The 20,851-nt window shown below is 40.4% G+C and overlaps 1 protein-coding gene across 15 annotated transcripts in view; it reads right to left on the reverse strand.

Annotated features, from left to right (window-relative positions):
- The window catches only part of SOX5 (SRY-box transcription factor 5), a 652,081-nt gene that overhangs the window by 21,112 nt on the left and 610,118 nt on the right, over positions 1–20,851 (reverse strand). For 12 of the 15 annotated variants that reach the window (XM_080392183.1, XM_080392185.1, XM_080392184.1 and 9 more), the window contains 2 exons: positions 17,784–17,961; positions 12,741–12,913 (listed from right to left, as the gene is read on the reverse strand). In XM_080392183.1, coding sequence (XP_080248309.1) covers positions 12,741–12,913; positions 17,784–17,961 — 351 coding nt within the window. The remainder of the gene's footprint in view (positions 1–12,740; positions 12,914–17,783; positions 17,962–20,851) is intronic. The other 3 variants (XM_080392181.1, XM_080392179.1, XM_080392182.1) reach the window with 1 other exon arrangement.

Consider the following 20,851-nt stretch of genomic DNA (forward strand, 5'->3'; position numbering starts at 1 on the left):
TACAAAGTATTCAAAATGGGCTAATCAGCATTCCCATGTTGTTTTGCTTGAAAGCATTCAGCTGATGACTTACTGCTTTTCATTTGACATAAGCATCTCTCTACCTTTCCTACAGAAGTCCTTCAGTTTATGACGGAAGCGTTTATGGAAGCTCCAGAGATACAAAGGAAAAAAAATCTTTTCCTCCCTGACCCCAAATAAACTGCCAACCTGCTGACACTGCTAGCCCAGCCTCCTCTCACAGAACCTATTTAAGAAATTCAGACAAGAGGTCCACAATGGTTTCAAATTCATACAAAAATAGGGTCTATTTATCATCATTATCTTAATTCAACAGCAATTCACACATTCTTAAAACCGCCGCCACTCCACTATGTTGGATTAGCTGCGTAAACAGTAGCAAGCGGCGGTACCATCCAGTGATAACAGGTGGAGTACACACACGTTGGGTTCAGCAACACACTTTAATAATGCCGTTATGGTGCAGCACTAGAATTCAGGAGGCAGTGGACCATTCCTGCACACTATGTGGGACTATGCCTTAGACTTACCATTTTATCAAGCTCTATATCCAACTGTCTTGCTGGGCAGGGAAAGAAATGGGGAAGAGAGTTCAGCTGATGAAATTGTACATGCTTTCAGGTTTTTAAAGCTACAAGAAAATAACCAGAGTGATAATCTCTTTGAGATTTACCCCACACCCCAAAGGTATGAAACGCTATTCATCTTATGAGCAATGCAGGAGTGGCATCCAGCTGCAGCCTAGAACCGACACTGCTGGGAAGAATGGACAAGGTTGGTTCACGCCTGGGAAAGTGGTTGCAAAGAATTGGTTGAGACCTGCTGAAAACCAGACAGCACAAAGCAGTGAAAACAAATGGCAACGCTTCTGCTCTTGTAGGCGAAGAAACATAGGGATCTCTTGCTAAAGACAAAGTGATTTTTTTTCTTCTAGATTTCTGAATTGTAGTTCAGGCCTCAGAATGCTGGAAGACATCTTATAAACATCTTTTTCCTCTATGAAGAACTTCAGCAGAGGTTGGGAAAAACTGTCCCAAAGGTCACTTCTATTGGATTGTACCAGAAACTCTCCGTAGGTGCAGCGAGAGCTCTGTTGTCTGGATCATTTAAAATTGTAATGGGCAAACCAGAGAAGATAATACTGTAGAGAGGAATCAATGCCACAATAGCCCAACTGTTCAAAGTATAACCAGAGAGGTTTCATCAACAGCCACAATGTGACGAGAAATTTCTAAAACTTTATTAATCAAAGAAAGTAATCTGCTGGAGAAGGTTGATTTGTACCACAGGTCCTAGCAATGTTCTAATGTTATTTAAAAGAACAATGAAAAACACATACACACACAGAATGTGTCATGTAGAAAAAAAAATATAAAAAATGACTAAGCACTGCAAGTCTTACTCAGTTTTGTGGTCAGCTGCAAAAGTTACTTGGCTCTCTGTCATGGAGAGCTGTCATAGTTTAACAAAACATTGATCTAAAAATGACAAGATCTTGGTTGCAGTCTCTTTCATAGAAGAAACATAAAACAAGAAGAGTCAAAACATATGTAGAACAGCCTGATAATGTTTGCCAGAACTCCTCCCACTACTACACAAACGTGAAGCAAAACCTTGGAAGGTTTGAGAAATAAAGACATTCTGGTATATTTGCTTACTCCCCCCTGACCTCACTGCTCCTGTTTTGTGTTGGATCATGGTACCAACGCTCAGGGTGCACCTCAGACCACGCACATGCCTCCACTCCTGAAGGACTCCACAGTTCTTCCAGAATACTGTGAACGCTGGGCATATGGCAACGGATCCCTCCTCCCCCTCTTCGAGACATCCTTTTGGCTGGGGTATTTGGCAAACACTGACAGTACTCTGAACTCCGTTAGAATTGTATTTTGGCAAGAGCTGTTTTTCCGATTGCATAATTCAAAGTTAGCAGTTTCCCTGAAGCAGTCCACTCTTCATTTTTCTACTCCCCCAACCCTACCCCCGTTTCCCCTGATATGTATATTTTTCCTCTCAGTTTGATGCCTGCAGAGATACAGCCAGTGTAGAATACCAGAGGAGGAGTGTTCAGGCACACCTCTTCACATTCCCGCTTTTCTTATCCCAAGTGAACTGAAAGGCCAGGCAAAAAAAGATGTGTTTGTAGAAGAGCTGGAGAGTGCGCAACACGGTTACCTATGGACCGCAAGGAGAAACCCACTCATCAGTTCCTGCCCCTAAGAATTACAAGTACAGTGACGGACAGAGTGCCTGCCCCCTTTGTTCTTCAGTGTCAATACATAAAAACAAACAGATGGTTGCCTTTTATTGTCCTTTCTAGTGTCCCATTTCCCCCCTTCCCCCTCCGAGTGCAGTTTGTCCAGCTTTTTATCATCCTGTTCTGCAGGAAAAATTCCCACATCTAAACTCTAATGCTGGTATTTTCAAATAGATTGAGTTTTGATAATCTAGTTTTTATCTTAGATTGTTGAGCAGGCCCTGTGGCAGCATCTAATGTGGTTTGTGTTGCTTGAGGCGGAAGCCTTCGCTCAGCAAGCCCCAGTAAATATCAACCATTCTGACATACATCTTGGTCAATACGCACCAAATCTTTAAGTACTGGGCAGATTAGCTGCTAGACTATGATCCTGCAATGAAAGTTCACTTCTGTTTATGACAGAAAAACATCTTTAATTATCAGACACATTGGTGGTGCCAGGTGTTATCCATTCAACATTATGATATTTTCTTCAGCTCTCCAAAAAGGTGAAGTGTCTTATCCTACATCTGACATGAGTGAAGACTTTGTAAAAGTAATCTTTCTGCCTCTTGCAATAAAAACCATCAGAATAGCTTGTGCTATAAAATCTTTATCCAGTCTTTCAAAATGTGGAAAAACGTGAGGTAGGCAGGCATTACCAAGAGCTGGAAGAACTTAGAGGAACCACTGGCAGCAGTGAGAGGTATGCCCAGAGGTTTGCACACAATTAATTATTTGCTGTGCAGGCTCTACTCCTGCATGTTAATGCCACAGTACTTCAAAGCAGGTACTGCGCACACTGTCTACATCTCAGTCCAAACCATGTTACAGTCCAGATCCTGCTACACCTGTAACTGCTGTAAGAGAATTCCCAGCTCTTTTCAGAGGGATCTTCTATTTACATTTAGGCTCTTCTATGTAACAGATCACATTGTCCAAATGTTTTACACTCATTGGTGAATTTAGCCACAAAATTTCACAAAGGCGTTATTATTAACTCTGTCTACCAGATGGGAAACCGAGTCATATACTATGTGACTTGCCAAAGGTTCCTTAGTAAAAACCGCTAGTCTTAGGAACTGAAACTAGCACTCCTGAACCTTATCTAAAAATTGCAACCTCAAGCTCATAATTTCTTTGTGAGCGTGGAATGTGACTCTTGCTGATGGCACATGGTGCAAGGGAAAGCAAACTAAAATAAAAATAAGAGCAGTTACAGATCCTCCATTACAATGGACTTTGCTTAAGTAATGCTTGAAGGGCTGTAAAACTCATAAAAAGCACATGCATAAAATGATAAAATAGAGTGAGACTTTCAAATGTTGACTCAGTAATTGTTAAACCCCTTCTGGCTGCACAATTTTATAGTCTTCTACTGTACTAATGAAAAGGGAAGAAACAACGAAGAAGGGTTTTAGCCTTCCAATTACATAAACTCTGTGGACCACCAAAGAAGATGAAAGATTATTTATAATGTCACAGCAATTTATCATTTGGGGGATTTTTTTCTTGTTGTTGTTGCATCAAAGTTGAGTATGAAGAAACAATGCATTCACCACCCCCTCAGTCCCTTCAGTCTTGCTTATCTGAGATCTCTCTTTTTCATGGAATAATCCACCCACAGAACCTAAAAGCAGCATTACAAGCAAGAAAAGAACATTCATTATTTGTGGCTCTTCCTGATTTTACGTACTTCTTTCAGAATTATTACATTCAGTCTTAACTGGGCTACATCACTTGGTAAAGGAACCATATCTTTTGGTTTACAGTATCTATTCACACCCAAAATGGTTCAATACTGCTTAGAGATCATTGTATCTGATTTGCACTCTATACGAAGTGCTATATGGACTCAGTAGAAAGGTGCCCTATGAGGTGTTATAGGGAAAAAATCAGGTGGATCAAGTAGACCCAGATATTTAACTACTTTTTTCTTAGGGAGAGACACCTAGTCACAGGGGGAATTTGCTGAAATTTGCATGCCATTTTCTTTGCCACACGTTGTGGACATATGTCTTTGGTTTCTAGGGGTTCTCAGGTAAGTACCTTTTGAAGTTTCAGAGTCCGCTGAAACAAAAAGAGGAAAATCATCAGTAACTTGGCAGGGGTCAGGTCCCTAAAATTTTTTCTTTGTTTGAGTTCTTTACCTGAGAAAGAATTACTTCTTCAGTGAAACATATTATTTGACTTCAGAACAAACTGATGGGAAGTAGCAATTCTAGAGGAAATGAGGACAGGTGAGGTCCTCTTTTTCTTTTGTTAGGAGCTCTGAGAGATAGTGCAAGTCAGGATTTTAAAATGAAAATGCAGGTAGGACTGGCCCAGCCCATTACTTTAAAGAAGAAATAAAAAGGAAAGCAAAAGCAAAGCAGAAGGATGAGACACTGCTTCCTTCCTACAAAAGTTTTTACAGTGTGCACATAGGCATTGACCTCAACCAGTTCTAGCTGTAAGCTGCTGGTTGCAAATAGGTTCTTACATGACCCAGTTTCTCACCTAGACTGCTTTCTGGGCTGACATGGTCTGTTAACTTTGCATGAATTGTTCAGTCGCTGAACCTTAGTTCCCCAGCTAAGCAGGACAGAGACCATGACATTGTCCCACCACTGTGAAGAGTTTTGAGATCTCTGGATGAAATCTGCTGTGTAAATTTTAATGAAAGATTTCACAGCGAGTCAGAAACAGCTGCTACAGCTGATCAGTGAGGAAAAGAAGGGTTAACTGGGGAAGAGAGCTGGCACACGAAAAATGAAACAAGATGAAAATCACAACCCACACAGGATATCCTGGGAAAGAGGGTCTACATGCACGTAGAGAAAGCAAGAACACAGTCTCTGCTTTCCTGGCAATTGTTTATTAAACAATGGGTGGCTCAACTGCACAGCAGCAATACCGACTATTCTTTTCCATTTGTCCCTAGAAGGTATTCAAATTATGGCGGCTGCCATACTTTTGATTCTGTTTGTTCCAGCCCTAATGAAGAAGCTATCTAGGCTATCTCCTAAGAAAGAAACCACCACATTTTTTCAGTCATGAAGTCATGACAGTCATGAAGTCATGAGCTTGTCTACTCTCCAGCATTAGCATCGATACAATTAAAGGTAAAGTTCAGCATCCCCAAGACATACTAGAGGCTGTTTGTCACTCAGCTAACTGTACACTAGGCAAGCATTAGGATGGGCAGAATAAGACAGGCTGATCCCCCAGAAGATGAAATGGACACAATTCACTGAAGAATCAGGCTCAGCCTCTATTACACTGAAGAGAGGTACTGCACAGATGCTGGTGCCCATGAATGTGCTGAAAGCCCTAGCTATTGGAGGCACACGATTATGTACAAATAATAAATCTCAGGAAGTAATTAGCTCTCATGGCTGTAGGGTACAGCTTAGAACTTAAGCCCAAAGACTCAAAAAGCTCAAAAGGCATAACAAGAACTCCAAATCAATTGTATGTTTTTTTCAGGAGGAAGCTGATCCATCTTTATGCTGCTCAATAAAATTTTCACTAAGGTATAAGAAGCCTGCAGTCCTCCCTGATCCAGACAAGCCAGTGAATGTCTCCAATCTCTGCCCTTTGGAGTGAATGAAGACTTAAATTCCCATTCAGAGTTCAGCACCTGAAAGGATCCAGGGTTCTTCCCTTGCCTTTTTGCCTGCTGTTCTTGACTTCAATGCCAGTTTCATGTACACATCTGTGAGCAGAATTTGTCTCTCCCTCTGTATGCTTCAGTTTTTACTAGCTAACCCTGCCCATGCATCCCTGCCATAATGATGCACTAAAGACACACATAAATATACACATTTGAATAATGTATCTGGGCATGTAATAGATGATGGCCAATCAGGAAAAAAATGGTATTTTAAAATAAAGGGCTAAAATCCTTGGGGGAATAAAAAAATCCTCATTGCAGAATCTCTCCCTCCCATGTGTAGGCACTTGCTAACTAAGAGTAGTGGCACTGTGACAAAAGTAGCAAAACCAAAGGCAGGCTTTACTGAAAGAAAAGGGGGGAGGGGAAGTCTTCCACTGGCCATCTGTGAAAACAAGGCATGTGGCCATTAAATGCAGAGGCTGTAAATATAAATATACACAAGCTCCACAAAGCAAATGGCAAAAAAAATTGGGGGGGGGGGGGAATAAACTTTCAGCTGAAGCAAATCAAAATGTTTAATGCTTAGTTACCAGTGCTGGGCAAAAACAATTTTGATCTTTGCAGTGTGCAAACTTGACATGTGTTTTTAATTAAATTTGAGAAAAGTTTCAGGAGAAATGACAACGGATAGAGTAGCTTCGTTGAACAGAGGACTCCTTGAACATGAATGATCCTGTTGAGCCCACTGATTGGACTTACTGAAAGGCTGACACACAGGGTGATGGACGCGTGATGACATAATACCTGCTCGCCGCCTTGTCATGCTTTTTGAAAACTGTCTGCTCTGTGTTGATAGCATTAACAAAGACGACTGCAATTGCATGCAAGAATTTCTGCTGGAAAAGAACCTCAGTAAGATTAAATTAGGAAGAGGGTAAGGAAGGGAGTAATAAGAAGGGGATAGATACACAGTTGTTAGGATAGTATGTTAACTTTTTTGTTGTGGGACTGTAACAGTCCATTGTCTGGAAGTATTCCCTGGTCCCCAATGTATAATAATTATTCCAAATGGATCTCACTTCACACTGCAAGAAGAGAACAGAAATATTACACTGATCATCTTTCCCAGTGTTTTACAGGCCAGCAAGGAATAGAGTGGGCTACAAATTACAGGACATATACATTAGCGGTCTGCTAAACTTGCAGGGATAAATGTGACTGTATGTAACGTCTGTGGGTAATATAGCCTCTGCTAGTCACTGAGAATGCTGAAGTATCTTTCAAGTAAAATCCTACAGAGATGATGAAAATGAGCAAATTTCAACTCTTTAAAAGTGGTTCAGTTTATGATGTTAGTATTGCACCTGTGGACTTATTTCCAGTGCGTTTCCCCTGCTTGGGAAGCCTGGCTTGTGCCACGTCCCGTTCTTCCTAGTTTCAATCATTACAACCTATCCACTCTAATCTGACCTGTGGACTGTCAGTGCCCGCAGCAAGCAGAGGGTCAGAGTCTGTTTTACCAACCCTTCTCTCATCCTCCCTGCCCTTCTCTCCTCCTGTTTTTTCTTGACTTTCTGGTTCAAATCTAACCATTAGGGGAAGACAAAAAACACGTCACTGAAGTAAAATCCACTACTGCAGGAGAAATTTAAATGCCATGTGCTAAACCAGCTACTCCTTATGCCTTTAGTAAAGTAAGCTCCAGTGTTTTATTTCTCAAAGGCAGCAGGATCTGCGAGTTTGAGATTCTTAATATGCCCCTCCTCCACGAGGGGCTAGCTGGGACAGAATTCATTTCAGCTCAGCAGATCACACAGAGTTAACTCTGCTATCCCCATCCATCAGGCAGCCAGTGAGGCATCAGGAAGGCATGATGGATGTAAAATTATTACAGGGCTGCCACCCGATATACTTACTGCCATTTGTAACTAACGCTGGAACTGACACACTTTTTTCATTATTAAACATCCACATTAAGTCAACATTGGTCACTGTCATTGCATGTTTGGCACTCTTAAGGGGAAGAGGGGGAGGTGGGGTGGGAGTGGGGAGGATGGTGGTGGGAGGAGGGTTGGGTGGGAATGGGAGGAAAGACATCCTGAACCTGGTGTTCCATAAGCATGAGTAATAAATAGGCTCCTGCTTACAATGCTGGAATAAATATTGTTACAAATAGCTCTTTAGTTACAGCCCAGCAGACAAGTACATGTCAGTGCCTTTAAAAGGCACTCCAAGCAGTGACAGGGAAAACTTGTATCACAGGTTAAGAAACACTTCAGCATAGGAGGTGCACCTATTCGGATGTACTCATCTCAGAGCCTGCTACAAGTACGACTGTCGGTGCACATCCAAAATGCTTGTGTGGCTCCATATATTCACATGACTGCCCCAGCCGCTGGCACCTTCAGCAGCAGACACCAGCATTCAGAAACCAGTACCTGCGTTTGTATTTGTACTGGCGTACAGACACATGCTCAAATGCTTGCTTGTGTTCCCCCTTCCTCATTTTTACAGTTATCAGGGTACATACACAAATGCTTGAGAGTCTGACTACAGTCGGAAAATTACTGGCTAGCTCGGTGAATGTTTGTGCTGTGTATCTCTGAAAGAGCACGCTGTAGGCTTGTATGCACGCACACACATGCTGGCTCTTTGTGTTTGTGTACATCTCCTTTGCAGAGGAACAGGCAGTTTTGGGGCTGAACAAACAGACCACAGTCCACTTGCTGATGTTGCCCGTTGTGGTGTTTGCACTAGATGACAATCTGCACTCTAAAGGTACATGTATAAAAGGTAGCATTGTATATGTATAGTACATATCAAGCTATAATTAACTGTAGATGACAATTACAAATAAAACTATGCTCCTGGGTTTCCAAGAAACCAGAAAAACATATACACACACTTCTCATTTATACATGGAAATGTTTCCAAGAAAAGCAATGTAAAAATATGTTTTATTGCATTTGCAATTAAAATAGGTTTTAGTAAAATCCATGTTCAGCATGATGCTCATAGTTTTTACTGTAATCCTCTGAAAATCAAATCCCTCAAGACGGTCCAAGTTGGATGCCCATAAAGTGACTCACCCAAATAATCCTAACCATTTTTAAAAATCTTTTCTCATTTATGACTCCTTTTATACAGTTTCTCCCCAATTCCACAAAATTCCTGTCTGACTACTGCCTTACAGCTGGCAGGTCTGGCTGTCCACAGGGATCAACCCATCTGGGAACACAAGCCAGATAACAGGTCATGTACATGTGTGGTGAAAAGCCCCAAGGAGCTTTAGCAGAGACTCACAAAGGTGACTTCCAGCCCTGAGCCTGCCCAGCTACCCCTGGCAGATAAATCCCTGACCACGAGCTTAACATACGTGTTCAGAACTGCACAGAGCCTGCCTTCACTGGCAGGCTGCAAAAACAACGGCACAAAAAACTGAACAGGTCTCCGAGAATCCCAGGTCTCCATAACCACACTAGCCACTGCAGAAAAGGCAGGAAAATTTGGGATATCCCCAAGCAAGTTTTTGTTGCCTACAAAGACTGAGATCACTCTACAGGAAAGAGTGTCTTTCTTCTATACATAACTATAGACATAAAGTACATTTCTAAGTACAACTATGCCCACGGACGCATAACTACAAAAAGCTAACCCTCTTTTAACTCTGTAATGAGTGACTGTAACATACCAAAAGCTCATTCAGGGGGCTGCCTCTCAGTCCCCTGGCAGGACTCTGAGCTTCTGAAGGAAAACCCTCGGTTGCAACACTGTAGCACTCTATTTCTCACTACCCACCATCTCAACCACCTCTTTTTCTTTCCCTTGAAAACAAGGAAAAACAAAATAAAATTTCAATCAGAATGGCAGCACTTGCCTTCCTCTGAAATCTTGCTCTTAGTAAGAGAAAAAAGTTCTAGATCAGACACAAACTTTAGAAAAGTTGGGGGGTTTGTCTGGGTCTGAATTTCATACCTGGTTAGTCAGTGGATGGCCTAGAGCATATGTGGGAAAGGACAACAGTACATAAACTTTACAGCCTGCATTTTTTCCTTTGTTGGATCAAATGCAAGAGAATGCTCAGGAGACCCTACACGTTAAAAATTGGAACTTCTTAACTAGCGCTTAGCAGCCAAGTGGTCACCTCAGCAGCTCAAATGCCATTATAGTCTAGGAGAGCTCAGACTTGGTTATTTTCTTTCCTGTCTCCTGTCACTTTAAAAATAAAATAAACCAAAATAAAATAAAATAAACCAAAATAAAAATAAAATAATAATATAAAACATTGCATCCTGATAAAATGTTGGCATTTATTGTATGAAACCCCCCAAACTCTACAGTCGCTTTACAAAAACTTTCAATTGAGCAAACAATTTTTTCTTCCTGCTACCTTGTAAAAGAACTCCTCTCTGCCCCCCATGAGCCCACCAGGAGGCATGAATTAGAGAGGAAAATAAACTTCAACTGGGGTTGAGAGTGAGAAGTGAAAACAGAAGGGGTAAGGAGAATCCCAACAATAGGAAAGTAACAGAATAAAGTGAATGCAGATGGTTCCACTCCTGTTACTTAATCAAAAGGCTGTGCAGAGTCACTAGAGCCAGCATAAAGTCATGTGTTAGAACAACAGCTGATCTGTATTAAAGAAGATTAACTCGCAATGCCATGGTGGAGGGCCTGGGATTATTTTATGTACTTCCATTGCCGAACAAGCCGTCAGCACAATTACTGCCCTCCGATGTGAATGACTGATCTGTAACCACAGCTAAACAGCATGCTGCTTAGGGGCCTGGGTGCTTCATGAAGATGAATTTCCATACCATCAAAGTGCTTTTAATGGGCTTCCTGATCCAACCACAAGGCCTGCTTTGCAAGTATATAGAACTCAGGATGAAGGCTTCCTGTCCAAAAGGATTTGGTCGGTTGTCACTTGACAATTCCCAGCCAGCACAAGGGAGGAGAGGGGGGAGATAGGTAGAGTTGTCTCTGCTTTGGAGGATTAAAAAAAAAAAAGAAAAAAAAAAGGAAAAAAAAAAGGAAAAAAAAGGGTACAGATGCTTTCTGAATGCAACCAACTGCTGTATCCACAGCTGAATTCAATGCGCTTAACAAATAACGGCAATTTAGCTATGCTTGCGAGGAATAGCTTGAGTCACTTTGCATTAGCATCTGGCTGAGTGTTAAAGTCATTTCTACATGGGGAGCAGAGAAAAGAAATTTCTGCTCCGAGCATCCTTTCAAGAATGCTTAAATATTTGAATATAAATTCCTTTGTGCTTGTGATCACTTCTTCTTATATCTGACACTCTGCTTTTCCCTTTTCCCTTCTGGTATTCTTCTATGTGAAATGCCGTAAACATGCTCCATCCCTCCTCTCTTTCTTTCTCTCGCCCCATACCAGCACTCTTATTCTTCTAAGAGAGATTGTATGTACTGCCAGATACCTATTACACTGACCTCTTTTTTCCTTCCCCTTCCTCTCAGGAAAGTGCATGAAATTGGGAGTCATTTCTACATCACTTACACCCAGGGTAGACTGATGAAAAAAGTACAGTAGTGAGAGACTCACATGTACATTTAACATTCATTACCCAGACTGCTGGCTTCTCACAGCTTATTGATCAAACTCCATCTAAAAACAGGGAAAATGGAAAGCTATCCAAATTAGCAATCTGCTCATTCTGGACAATATTGTTTGACTCACGAGCTTCCTAGGATGACTGACTTTCAAGTTTCTGCTGAATAGCTGATCATTTTTATTCATTCTATTTATCTGCCTACCTCAGTGATTCACACAAGGCCTTACAGTGAAAAGCCACTAGAAGCAGTTTCAATAAAATTCAGTTTACACCAAATGCAACAACAGTCATCTTTGTTGTACTGCACGACAAAGGCTGTATCACCTTAGAAAATATTGCAGGGGAAGAGAGGAATTGAGGAAAAAGTCTTGCTAAGCATATGATGTTGAGACGCACACAGGAGTCTGGATGTATATCTTAGGTGGCAGTATTATAAGGACAGCTCACTATAAATGTGGCAGCAAGTACTGGCAGGTCTATTTATCCTCCGTAAGCCAGGGCAATACATGGAAAGACATCAGGTATTTCCAGAGAAAAGCAGCAAATCACAACCACTTTGACATACGCAACATTTACAGTACATACAAATTTTACTAGAGAATATTTACTTTGTCAGTGTTTTGTTACAGCACAGCTTCACAGGCCAGTTCAAAAGCAGAGGTGGTAAGGCCCATACATTCTGCTGCCCCTAAGTTTCACTGCAAATATTTGGTACAGTTTGTGTTGTCAATTCTTCATTTTTTCAATTTCGTTAAGTCATCTAACATGACATGACAGAGCTACATTGCAATGGTCACAAAATATCACATATGACAACCTCACAAGGCTAAATACCCAGAAGCTGAGCCTGAGTATCAGCAAAGCTTATATTCCTAAAGAAGCTTGAATATTTTCAAATCCAGCTCATCTCACAAACACATGTAAGCATTTTCATAAAGCAAGATTTCCACTTAGACCCAAAGATTTCCAAGTTCACCTTCTCATAATACACGCTGACAGGCTGGAACACAGAATTAGTGGCCTCCAAAGGTCTCGTGAGGGCTTTAACTATCTCTGCCTCCTCCCCACTCTTCCCCAGGGGTCTCTAGGTCTCTCTCTCTCTCTCTCATGTCATCTTTTGGTTGTGGTTCTCGGTTTACTTTTTACATTTTTTGAAAGAAGCAACTGTTCTGTTTAAAAACAGGGAAGAAGAAAATAGAGCACGAAAAAGGAGGGGAAAAAAAAAAAAGACAAAGAACCTGACTATGTATCTGCAGGGAGAGCCAAATACGATCTTTGACCCTTTGCAAAGGGAATCTTGGAAACTCACCTTGTCTGTCCTGCAGTTATTGAGACCCAGGCTATTCACAACGGCCACCTTCCCATCCAGCACCTGTTGTTCCCTCCGAAGTTGCTCCTTCATCTGTCGGGCCTCCTGGATTGCCTTGGTAACAGCATCGTGGTCATTTAAATAACCTGACGACGTGATAGAAGAAAGGATATCTTAAAAAAAGAAAGTTATAAGAAAACACTTTAGCTTTCATCAATGAAATGCACCATTGGTTTATCATTATCAATGAGAAAGAGTTAAAAGGCAATGCCCAGAAACCCACCCATGCTTTGTAATTCTGTTATTGTTATGACAGAGCCACCTGGATAGAAAGCATGAGAAACCTCAGCGCCAAAATCATCATCCTGATATTTGATCCCATTAGTTTCATTATTTCCCTGATGCTGCAGAGGTCAGCCCTGTGGTTTGTATGGAGCAGGATGTAACTGGATAAGAGCTTGGGGAAGCTTTGATCATGCCAGCAATCCCCAAACTCTTAAAAATAGACCATTTCATTCTTCCCCTTCTTAAAACTTGTGAATACATTAAAATAAACCACAGGTGGCGGTGCTTTGCTATAGATATGAAATGCATAATGGCTGGAAAGAGAAACCTCATCCACTGAATGCTCCCCACCACCACCTGTCATTCAGAAATGTATAAGAAACCATAGCTACACGGACCTACATTCCCACTCCTATTCAAGCTGCTAATAGTAGGTCAAATGTCCACTGTTTTGCTGCAAATTCACAGCCTAGGGCTTAGCCTTAGTAGTCACTGAATTATTTCCTTTTAAAATGTTACAAGCATCACCAGCACAGCTAATACTATTTAATTTTAAATGTGACACTTTGTCATTTTTTTCCTTTAGCGTACTGTAGATTATACTTATTATGATCTGCATGTGATTTGTAGGATAGAATACTGATGGGAGACTCCAAGCCCCAGTCTATTTTTCAAACATTAAAGGAGAGGCTAATATCTATCAATCTCCCTCCCCCTCTCCACATCCCCACACGCGTGCGCACGCACACACTTCTTTCTGTCTTTTAACTAGGGCATAAAAACGGCATAAAATGAATCTGTAATATGAAATTGCCCAGAAAAGGGACTTCTGTTTGTGACATGAGGCTAAATCTAACCAGATCCATTGGTGAATTGTGACAGATGGAGGGACTGTGAGACAGAAGGCAGGCACTAATCACACACAAAATGACCGGCTTGCCTCAACATGTTCCATGGATTCCAGCAAACTTTACACCCTAATCCATTTTTAGAACAAAAAACATCTGGGCCATAAATCCTCTAATCTGCCAAAACACGCTATTAAATCCCATGATTTGTTGAAAAACACTAAGATTAAAGAAAGGAAATATAAAATGGCTAACTGCCGTGTTAGGAAAGTGTTATTAATACTCTTTCTTTGTCTCAATTATGAATGTTCTGTTCCTAAAGAGCCTTGTCTAATCATGTCAGATTACACATCCTTGTTGTATTGCTAGACTCTTCTATCTGATCCACTGATTGCCAAAAAACGTAGGACATTGTCTTGCTGCTTAAAACATTTCAGGGGAAGAAGCTGATGTCAGATTAGTTCAGTGCTGTGCTGCTGTCAGGATTCTAGTTTGGTTTGGGTTTTTATTGTTGTTTTTTTAGGCTGCAGACAGAATGGGACTGGTATTTCCGTCTTCCTTGGCGCGCAAAAACTCTAGAAAGAAAAATTTCTGTGCGGTTTGACAGTTGTTAATTGTGCTAACAGTTAGCTTTTGGCTAAATAGCCCCAAATCCAGAGAGTTTTATATGAAATAACTTCATCAACATTGCTTTTCTCAAATGACCCAGTTCAGCAACTCCCAGCCAATGGAATTCCAGTAATTCCAGCCTTCCCAGCATAAGGAAGGATACAACCTGTACCAGCACATTGCTACCAGCTGATTTTTTTTTTTTACCTCCATTTTATCAACTTGCTTGGTTTCTTCCCCACTTTACATCTGTTACTGATAAAGCTTGCATGTAGTCAGAATAAATTAAAAAGGAAGCAAACAAACAAACAAACAGTAGTGTTGCTGCTCTTGATTAGGCTAGGTATAATACTTCCAATCTGTAATACAGCCGGATTTGCCTAGGAACTGGAATTCACGCCCTTCTCCAGACTATTTGGCTTTTCCTGAATACTGCTATCTTTGAGACAGTTTGGCACATGACAGTGAATAAAAGCAAGCACTCCTTATGTTTTTCAGTAGCTGCCAAGATGCTGGTGTGCAGGGAAATGATTAATATAGAAGCGAGTTGAATGTAAATTATTGTTGTTTAGGGTAGGTGGTGAATTATTGACAGAGAGGGGAACTGCATTACATAAAATGCACTTAGTTACAAGGATTGCCAAACTAGCATAGAGATGTTGCAGATAATGGCAAAGGGCAGAGAGAAGTTGTTTCTGTTTTTAGTACATGGACATATGCCTGTTCCCAAAAAGAAATGCTTGGATTTAAAGTCATACATGAAGCCACGACATTTGTGACTGCTCAGTCTGTGGCATAATTTATACGCTCTAAGGATAGCTCTAGAAAAGGACTACATATCTGTATGCCTGAATGCAGCTATACTGTTAATCATGAGAGGCTGCAAGTTTACGTCCTCCAAAGACAACTGAACAATACCTGAGCCTTTCTCCATGCCATGGGAACCAAGTAGCTTGAAGAATTGCTTTCAGAGAACAGTTTTAATTTGGAGTTAGTGGCAGTGAAGTGTGACAGCTCAAATGCATCCCAGCAAGGTGGACTGTGCATACCTAGGACAGACAACTTGTGCCTTGCGTTGACAGCTCCAGTCATTCAAATGCTGGAAAGTAACTACCTGGGAAATGACTGCATGTTTCCCAGTGACTTTCTGTAGAGGGATTAATCTCTCAAGATAAAAGTGATCCAGCTTCTCTACCATTTTTAGGGACCTTAGTATTGCTAAAAATGCTCTCAAAATATTTTGCGGCATAGCTCCTACTGGAGTCTGACTTGAAATTTTATGCTCATTTGTTTAAAATCACAAAATCGTTTCAACATGATCGTGAGTTTTAGTCGCTGTAGCTTTGGTTGGATCTGACCCAGCAGTTAGCTGGAAAAGACTCTGTAGTGTTCACAAGCATTTTGTTCTTCTAGTCCTCCATTAAAGGATAAACCTTTGTTAGAAGTAGACTATGTCCATACAGCTCCTGCACCAGTTAAACACTGCTTATCTTATATATACAGTACACAGAGTGATACTGCTCAGCAGCCTCGAAAAGTCACTTTCTATATTTGTAGCTGAGAGATATACAGCAGTGAACTCTATGTCATTAACAATAACTTAAGTATGTTATCTTTTGCTCCACAGTTTTCCATGGTTTATTAATGGTATAACACATTAGTTCTTCTTACAAGAGTGACCTTTAAAGCTCCATTCATCCTCACAGCTTTTATCCAATTACATTATCACTCATTACAGGTACAGCATTTCAAAATCTGCATCTTGTTAAAAGAAGTAAATTGCAGGGGTCTCAAACCTATGAAAAACTATCAGGTGTGTAGGGAAAGAAGATTGGAGAGGAGAGAACAAGAGATGTTCTGCCACTGAGATGCAGGTCAGGTGCTTAATTCCACATCTAAATGTGATGCTCACTCTATTAACGACAAAAAATTTAATGTGAAAAACTTGAAACTCGATGCATTGTACATGGAGAGCAGTAGGGCCAGGCAAATTAAAGATGAAATTCATCGTTACCTACCACAGTTAAAGAGTATAGGGTTAATAATAATACATGGGTTAACAATTAATAATGTGATATTTGCAAAATATTTATCTAATTGTACCATGTCATACTAAATAAAGTTATGTTCTTTTCTAAAAGGCATAGATGCATATTCTCTGACTGACATACATCATTCTCATCAATATTAGCAATAATCATGTACGCACAGTGGGAGAGTAATACAGTGGAAGCTAGATCTGGTTTGATCTTTGGACATAACTATGGGTCTTCCCGGTGTCTATGTAAGTAGAATGTGGACTACAATGAGCTTGGGAGAGACCCATAGGGACACAAAAAGACCTTACTACATAGCACTGAGATGTAGCAGAAACATGTTCTGATAGGTTTGACCTATGGCTTCTTTTGGTTTTTTGTACCGTCCCTGAAAGTCGCCAGCAGGGGATGTTTTTAGAAGCAATAAGACACACAGCAGCAAAGGTACAACCATCTGCCTCCCTCAACTCCCTAAACAGAGCTTGATTTGCATGCTGAAATCTTAATTCAAGTTATATCCAATCACTTCATGGAATAAAATGTTTCAGTTACAAGGATGAAGAATGGGTGTGTACACATTTTATGTATACACACAAAGAGCATACACATCAGACCTGTAAAATCACCACTACAACTGTTACCATTTTGACGGTCTTTAGGCAAAGAGGTAATTTTGGCAGGAGGAAGAATTAACACTATTTTCTGGAACAATGTTAAAAACAGCCAGTCAAAACTTTTTGCAACATACAACATCAAACTCGGCTTTTTGAATGAACCTGGGGATTGTTTTGCTCATTAGACTCAGGTAAAATAACATTCCATGCAGCTTTTTAGTGGACTAAGGAGTAACTCTGTAATTTCGCAAAGATGTATTTGCGTATATAGACTTTTAACTTAAAGGGAGTTTTTTTTAAGTTTCTCTATCACTTTTAGATGACAGTACAATATCATGGGTCTTTAATGGCTGCCATTAGACAGGTCGCTGTCTTTAATGTATACCATTAAACAAACAGCATTATTTAACTTTTATTGATAAAGCGGTGTCTGGAATAACACAGGTTTTTGCTTTCTGAGTCTGCAAAAGTTACAATGCTTGGCCTAAAATGGCAAATCTGTGGGAGTTTCTTCATTGCCATCAATAAATGTTGCACTATGGCCAACCTGTGACAGCTCATGGACCGCTGTCTGGCACTGGCTAATAAATGTCCACTTTCCCTTAATACCTATTAACCACTGTGAGGAAGGACAAACAAAATTGAGCTTACCTATTGTGTTAGCTCTGGCCGAAGGACTAGCTAATGTTGCTGGGACGGAGGACTTCAATGAACTGGCTCCGCTATTTATTCTCAGAGTTGGCATATGAGGAGAGGTGGGTGATGTGGGAGACTTGCCATCAGATGTCTTGGGTTTGGCTGAAAGGTTCAGAGGCTGGGCCACTTCATCCTATGACGAGCAGAAGAGAAAAGAATGTTATTAAAAAACTTCTGTTGGCACAACACTGTCCAAGCAAAACCAGTTGTTTTCAGCTCATATGAACTCCTAAACCTGAAAGGTTGTAAGATGTATATTAAAATCAAATGTGATACTGTCTTGCCATTCCAGTTTGGAAGTGAAATGACTGATAAACTGGAAAATTAGCACAGCATGATCAGAGAACATCTTCCATTTGCACAATGTAGTAATTGTCTCTGATGAAATTATTCACATCAAGATACCAGCTTCTTTTAGTAAAATCAAGAGGAATTTTACAGTTACAATTTTTGTTATTTTATTTTAAACTTGATATAGATGATTTAAATAAGAACTGAAGAGCATTTTCACTTAAAATTCAACCAGCACCACCCAAACTGGGCAAATGTGTTTGAGTGAATGGGTTTTCAGTTGGGTTATTTTGTTGACCTTTTGTTTTGTGGGTTTGGGTGTTGGTTTTTTTTGTTTGTTTCGTTGTTTTTTTTGTTTTGTTTTGTTTTTGTTTATGTTTTTGTTTTTAATTTATAATTTCCTCTGAACTTCCCAGGCTTAGAATTCCAAGCACAAAATTACAGGAAATAAATACATCTTTTCCACCACATAAGGAGAGCAGTAAGAACTTGTCCTTTCTTTCCACAGAATTTGAAACAATAGCCTGGATAATTCTGCACAAGCCCCTAGATTTTTTCATCTTTTGCAGATCCAGACTTTAAGATTTCAGTAATTACTATTATGCAAAAACAGAAAAATTGGGTGACATTTTTTGCAGGGTAACTGGAATTATCCCTGAACCTGGCTTGATTACACAGAGTAACAGAAAGTGCTATAAAACACATTAAAATTCTAAGTCATGCATTTCTCTTTGACCAAAATAAAATACAATAAGGAAAAGACAACAGAGAAGGGAGAAAAAGCTTTTCAATAAGGGGGATATTTCAGTTTTAACTGACTTTTAAATGGCCAGAATTAATGGATATGGTATTAGATCCAACCACCACATATTAGCTTAGCTCTCCTCTGACACTGCGGCTTAGGAAAGCCATCCTTTACCTGCAGGAAGTGTTACATCACACAATTGGGTTTCGGCTGTAGGCACTGAAGCCGCCGATTCCGATATCCCTAAGTTGTAAGTACATTCAGTTTTATAGAATTATTCCTGACTTACAGCAATGCAAAGCTGACTGGAATTAGACTCATAATGTTTGAGTGTTTTACTGTTACCACTAAGGTGTCTGTAACTACTATCATATAACACCTGATTCTTTTCCACAGAGGGTGGTGTGCTGCCGTAAAGAAGGGATTTTATAGTTGCTGTCCCTTGTGGAAGTATGATGTAGAGGGTACGTCTCCAAACACAGGACAATTCTGCAAAGCACTGTCATGTAACTTTCCCATTACCTTAAAGAAACAAGCTCTGAGAAAAGCACTTTTGTTATATCTGATTATTTCTACGCTTTTCTATTAAGTCACAGTTAAATTAAAGCTTAGCGGACAAACATACCAGGAACATTGTGGACAAAGTTGTCATCTTTAAAGTGGTATTTAAGCTGTCCTAGGTGCAACTTGTGCATAAAATAAAGGGGGGAGGGGGGTGAAATCATTGCATAAAATCACCTTAGGAGCCTGTATTCTGTATTCTCAGAAGTGACTTAGGCACCTAGAAGGCAGAGTTCTGTTGATCTTCTAGGAGTTTCAAGCCTTGGGGTTAAAAATGTCACCCAGTTCAACCAGCATTTGACTTTTAAAGAAGGTATTGACACCTTACAGAAATACAAATCCATCTGTGTTAGAATAAAATGGATTAACCTACTAGCCAAACGGAAGGGGACTTGCTCTGCTGTTCCACCAATTTCAATTAAAAAAAAAAGATAAAGTCCCACAACAGTTTAACTATGAGGTTGTGAAATCAGTACTGAGATAGTTGCATAAAAGTGTAAGTACAAACTAGCCAACAAACCAATCAAACACAGCGACCCTGTGCCAGACAAGGATCCCTGAAGAGCAAAGTCATCTGTTTGGAAGACAGTATCAGAAGCAAAGCAAACCTGCCCACAGACTTGTTTTGGTTCCATCCAAGAAGGACTGAACACATTCCTCGTATATTCAATTCTTGACCTCTGTTGTAAGTCTCAACAAAAGGGACTGATTAGTTTCAGATATGGTAGTAAAAGCTGCACCGCGCTTTCTGGCCACTGCAAATCTAACCGAGAGCAGCACTTCAGGCAGAGCAGCAACAGTCCCTGATGGGAATGGCTCTCACTCGCTGCAAAGTCAGCCTGGATTCCAGCCTGTCTCTTCATGCTGAAAGGTTTTTTCCAATCTTGTCCTTTTGACTCAATGCCTCAGCTATCCTGTCCCTATAAAGTTAGTTTCCTTCCTTTCTTTTGCTCCTTCTCCCTTTCCTCAGTTCTTCTGTTCCCATTTTTTAGCCTGGTATGAAGGCAAGGTCTTGTGCAAGTCCACTACAAAACAGTGGGTTTGGTCTCATTTAACGCAAGTTAGAAATGGGGGGAGGTGGGTTTTTTTCCATCAAGCAATGAAGCTGTCTGCACTGTAACTATTCTTGGTAGTAAGAATGCTCTTCTTCATTCAAGTCAGCACAGCTTTCTCTGGAGCCAAGCAGTATAAGGCCTTGTGGAAATAATAGAAGTCAACAGTTCCAGAGCTGATAAATGTCATTCCAAATTGCCCCTTCATTCACTTTCATTGTGTGTTCAGGCTAATGGTAAATTAATCGGAGGTCACAGAAGCTTGCTTCTCATAAAGGAGGATAAGTAAACAATTTTCAGCTATTATATGTATTTACAAAATTATATTACTTCACTGTTCAGTCTTCATAACATTTTTACTTCTGTTATTTCAA

The sequence above is a fragment of the Falco punctatus genome (assembly GCF_963210335.1).
Source record: "Falco punctatus genome assembly, chromosome: 6".
Lineage (NCBI taxonomy): Eukaryota > Metazoa > Chordata > Aves > Falconiformes > Falconidae > Falco > Falco punctatus.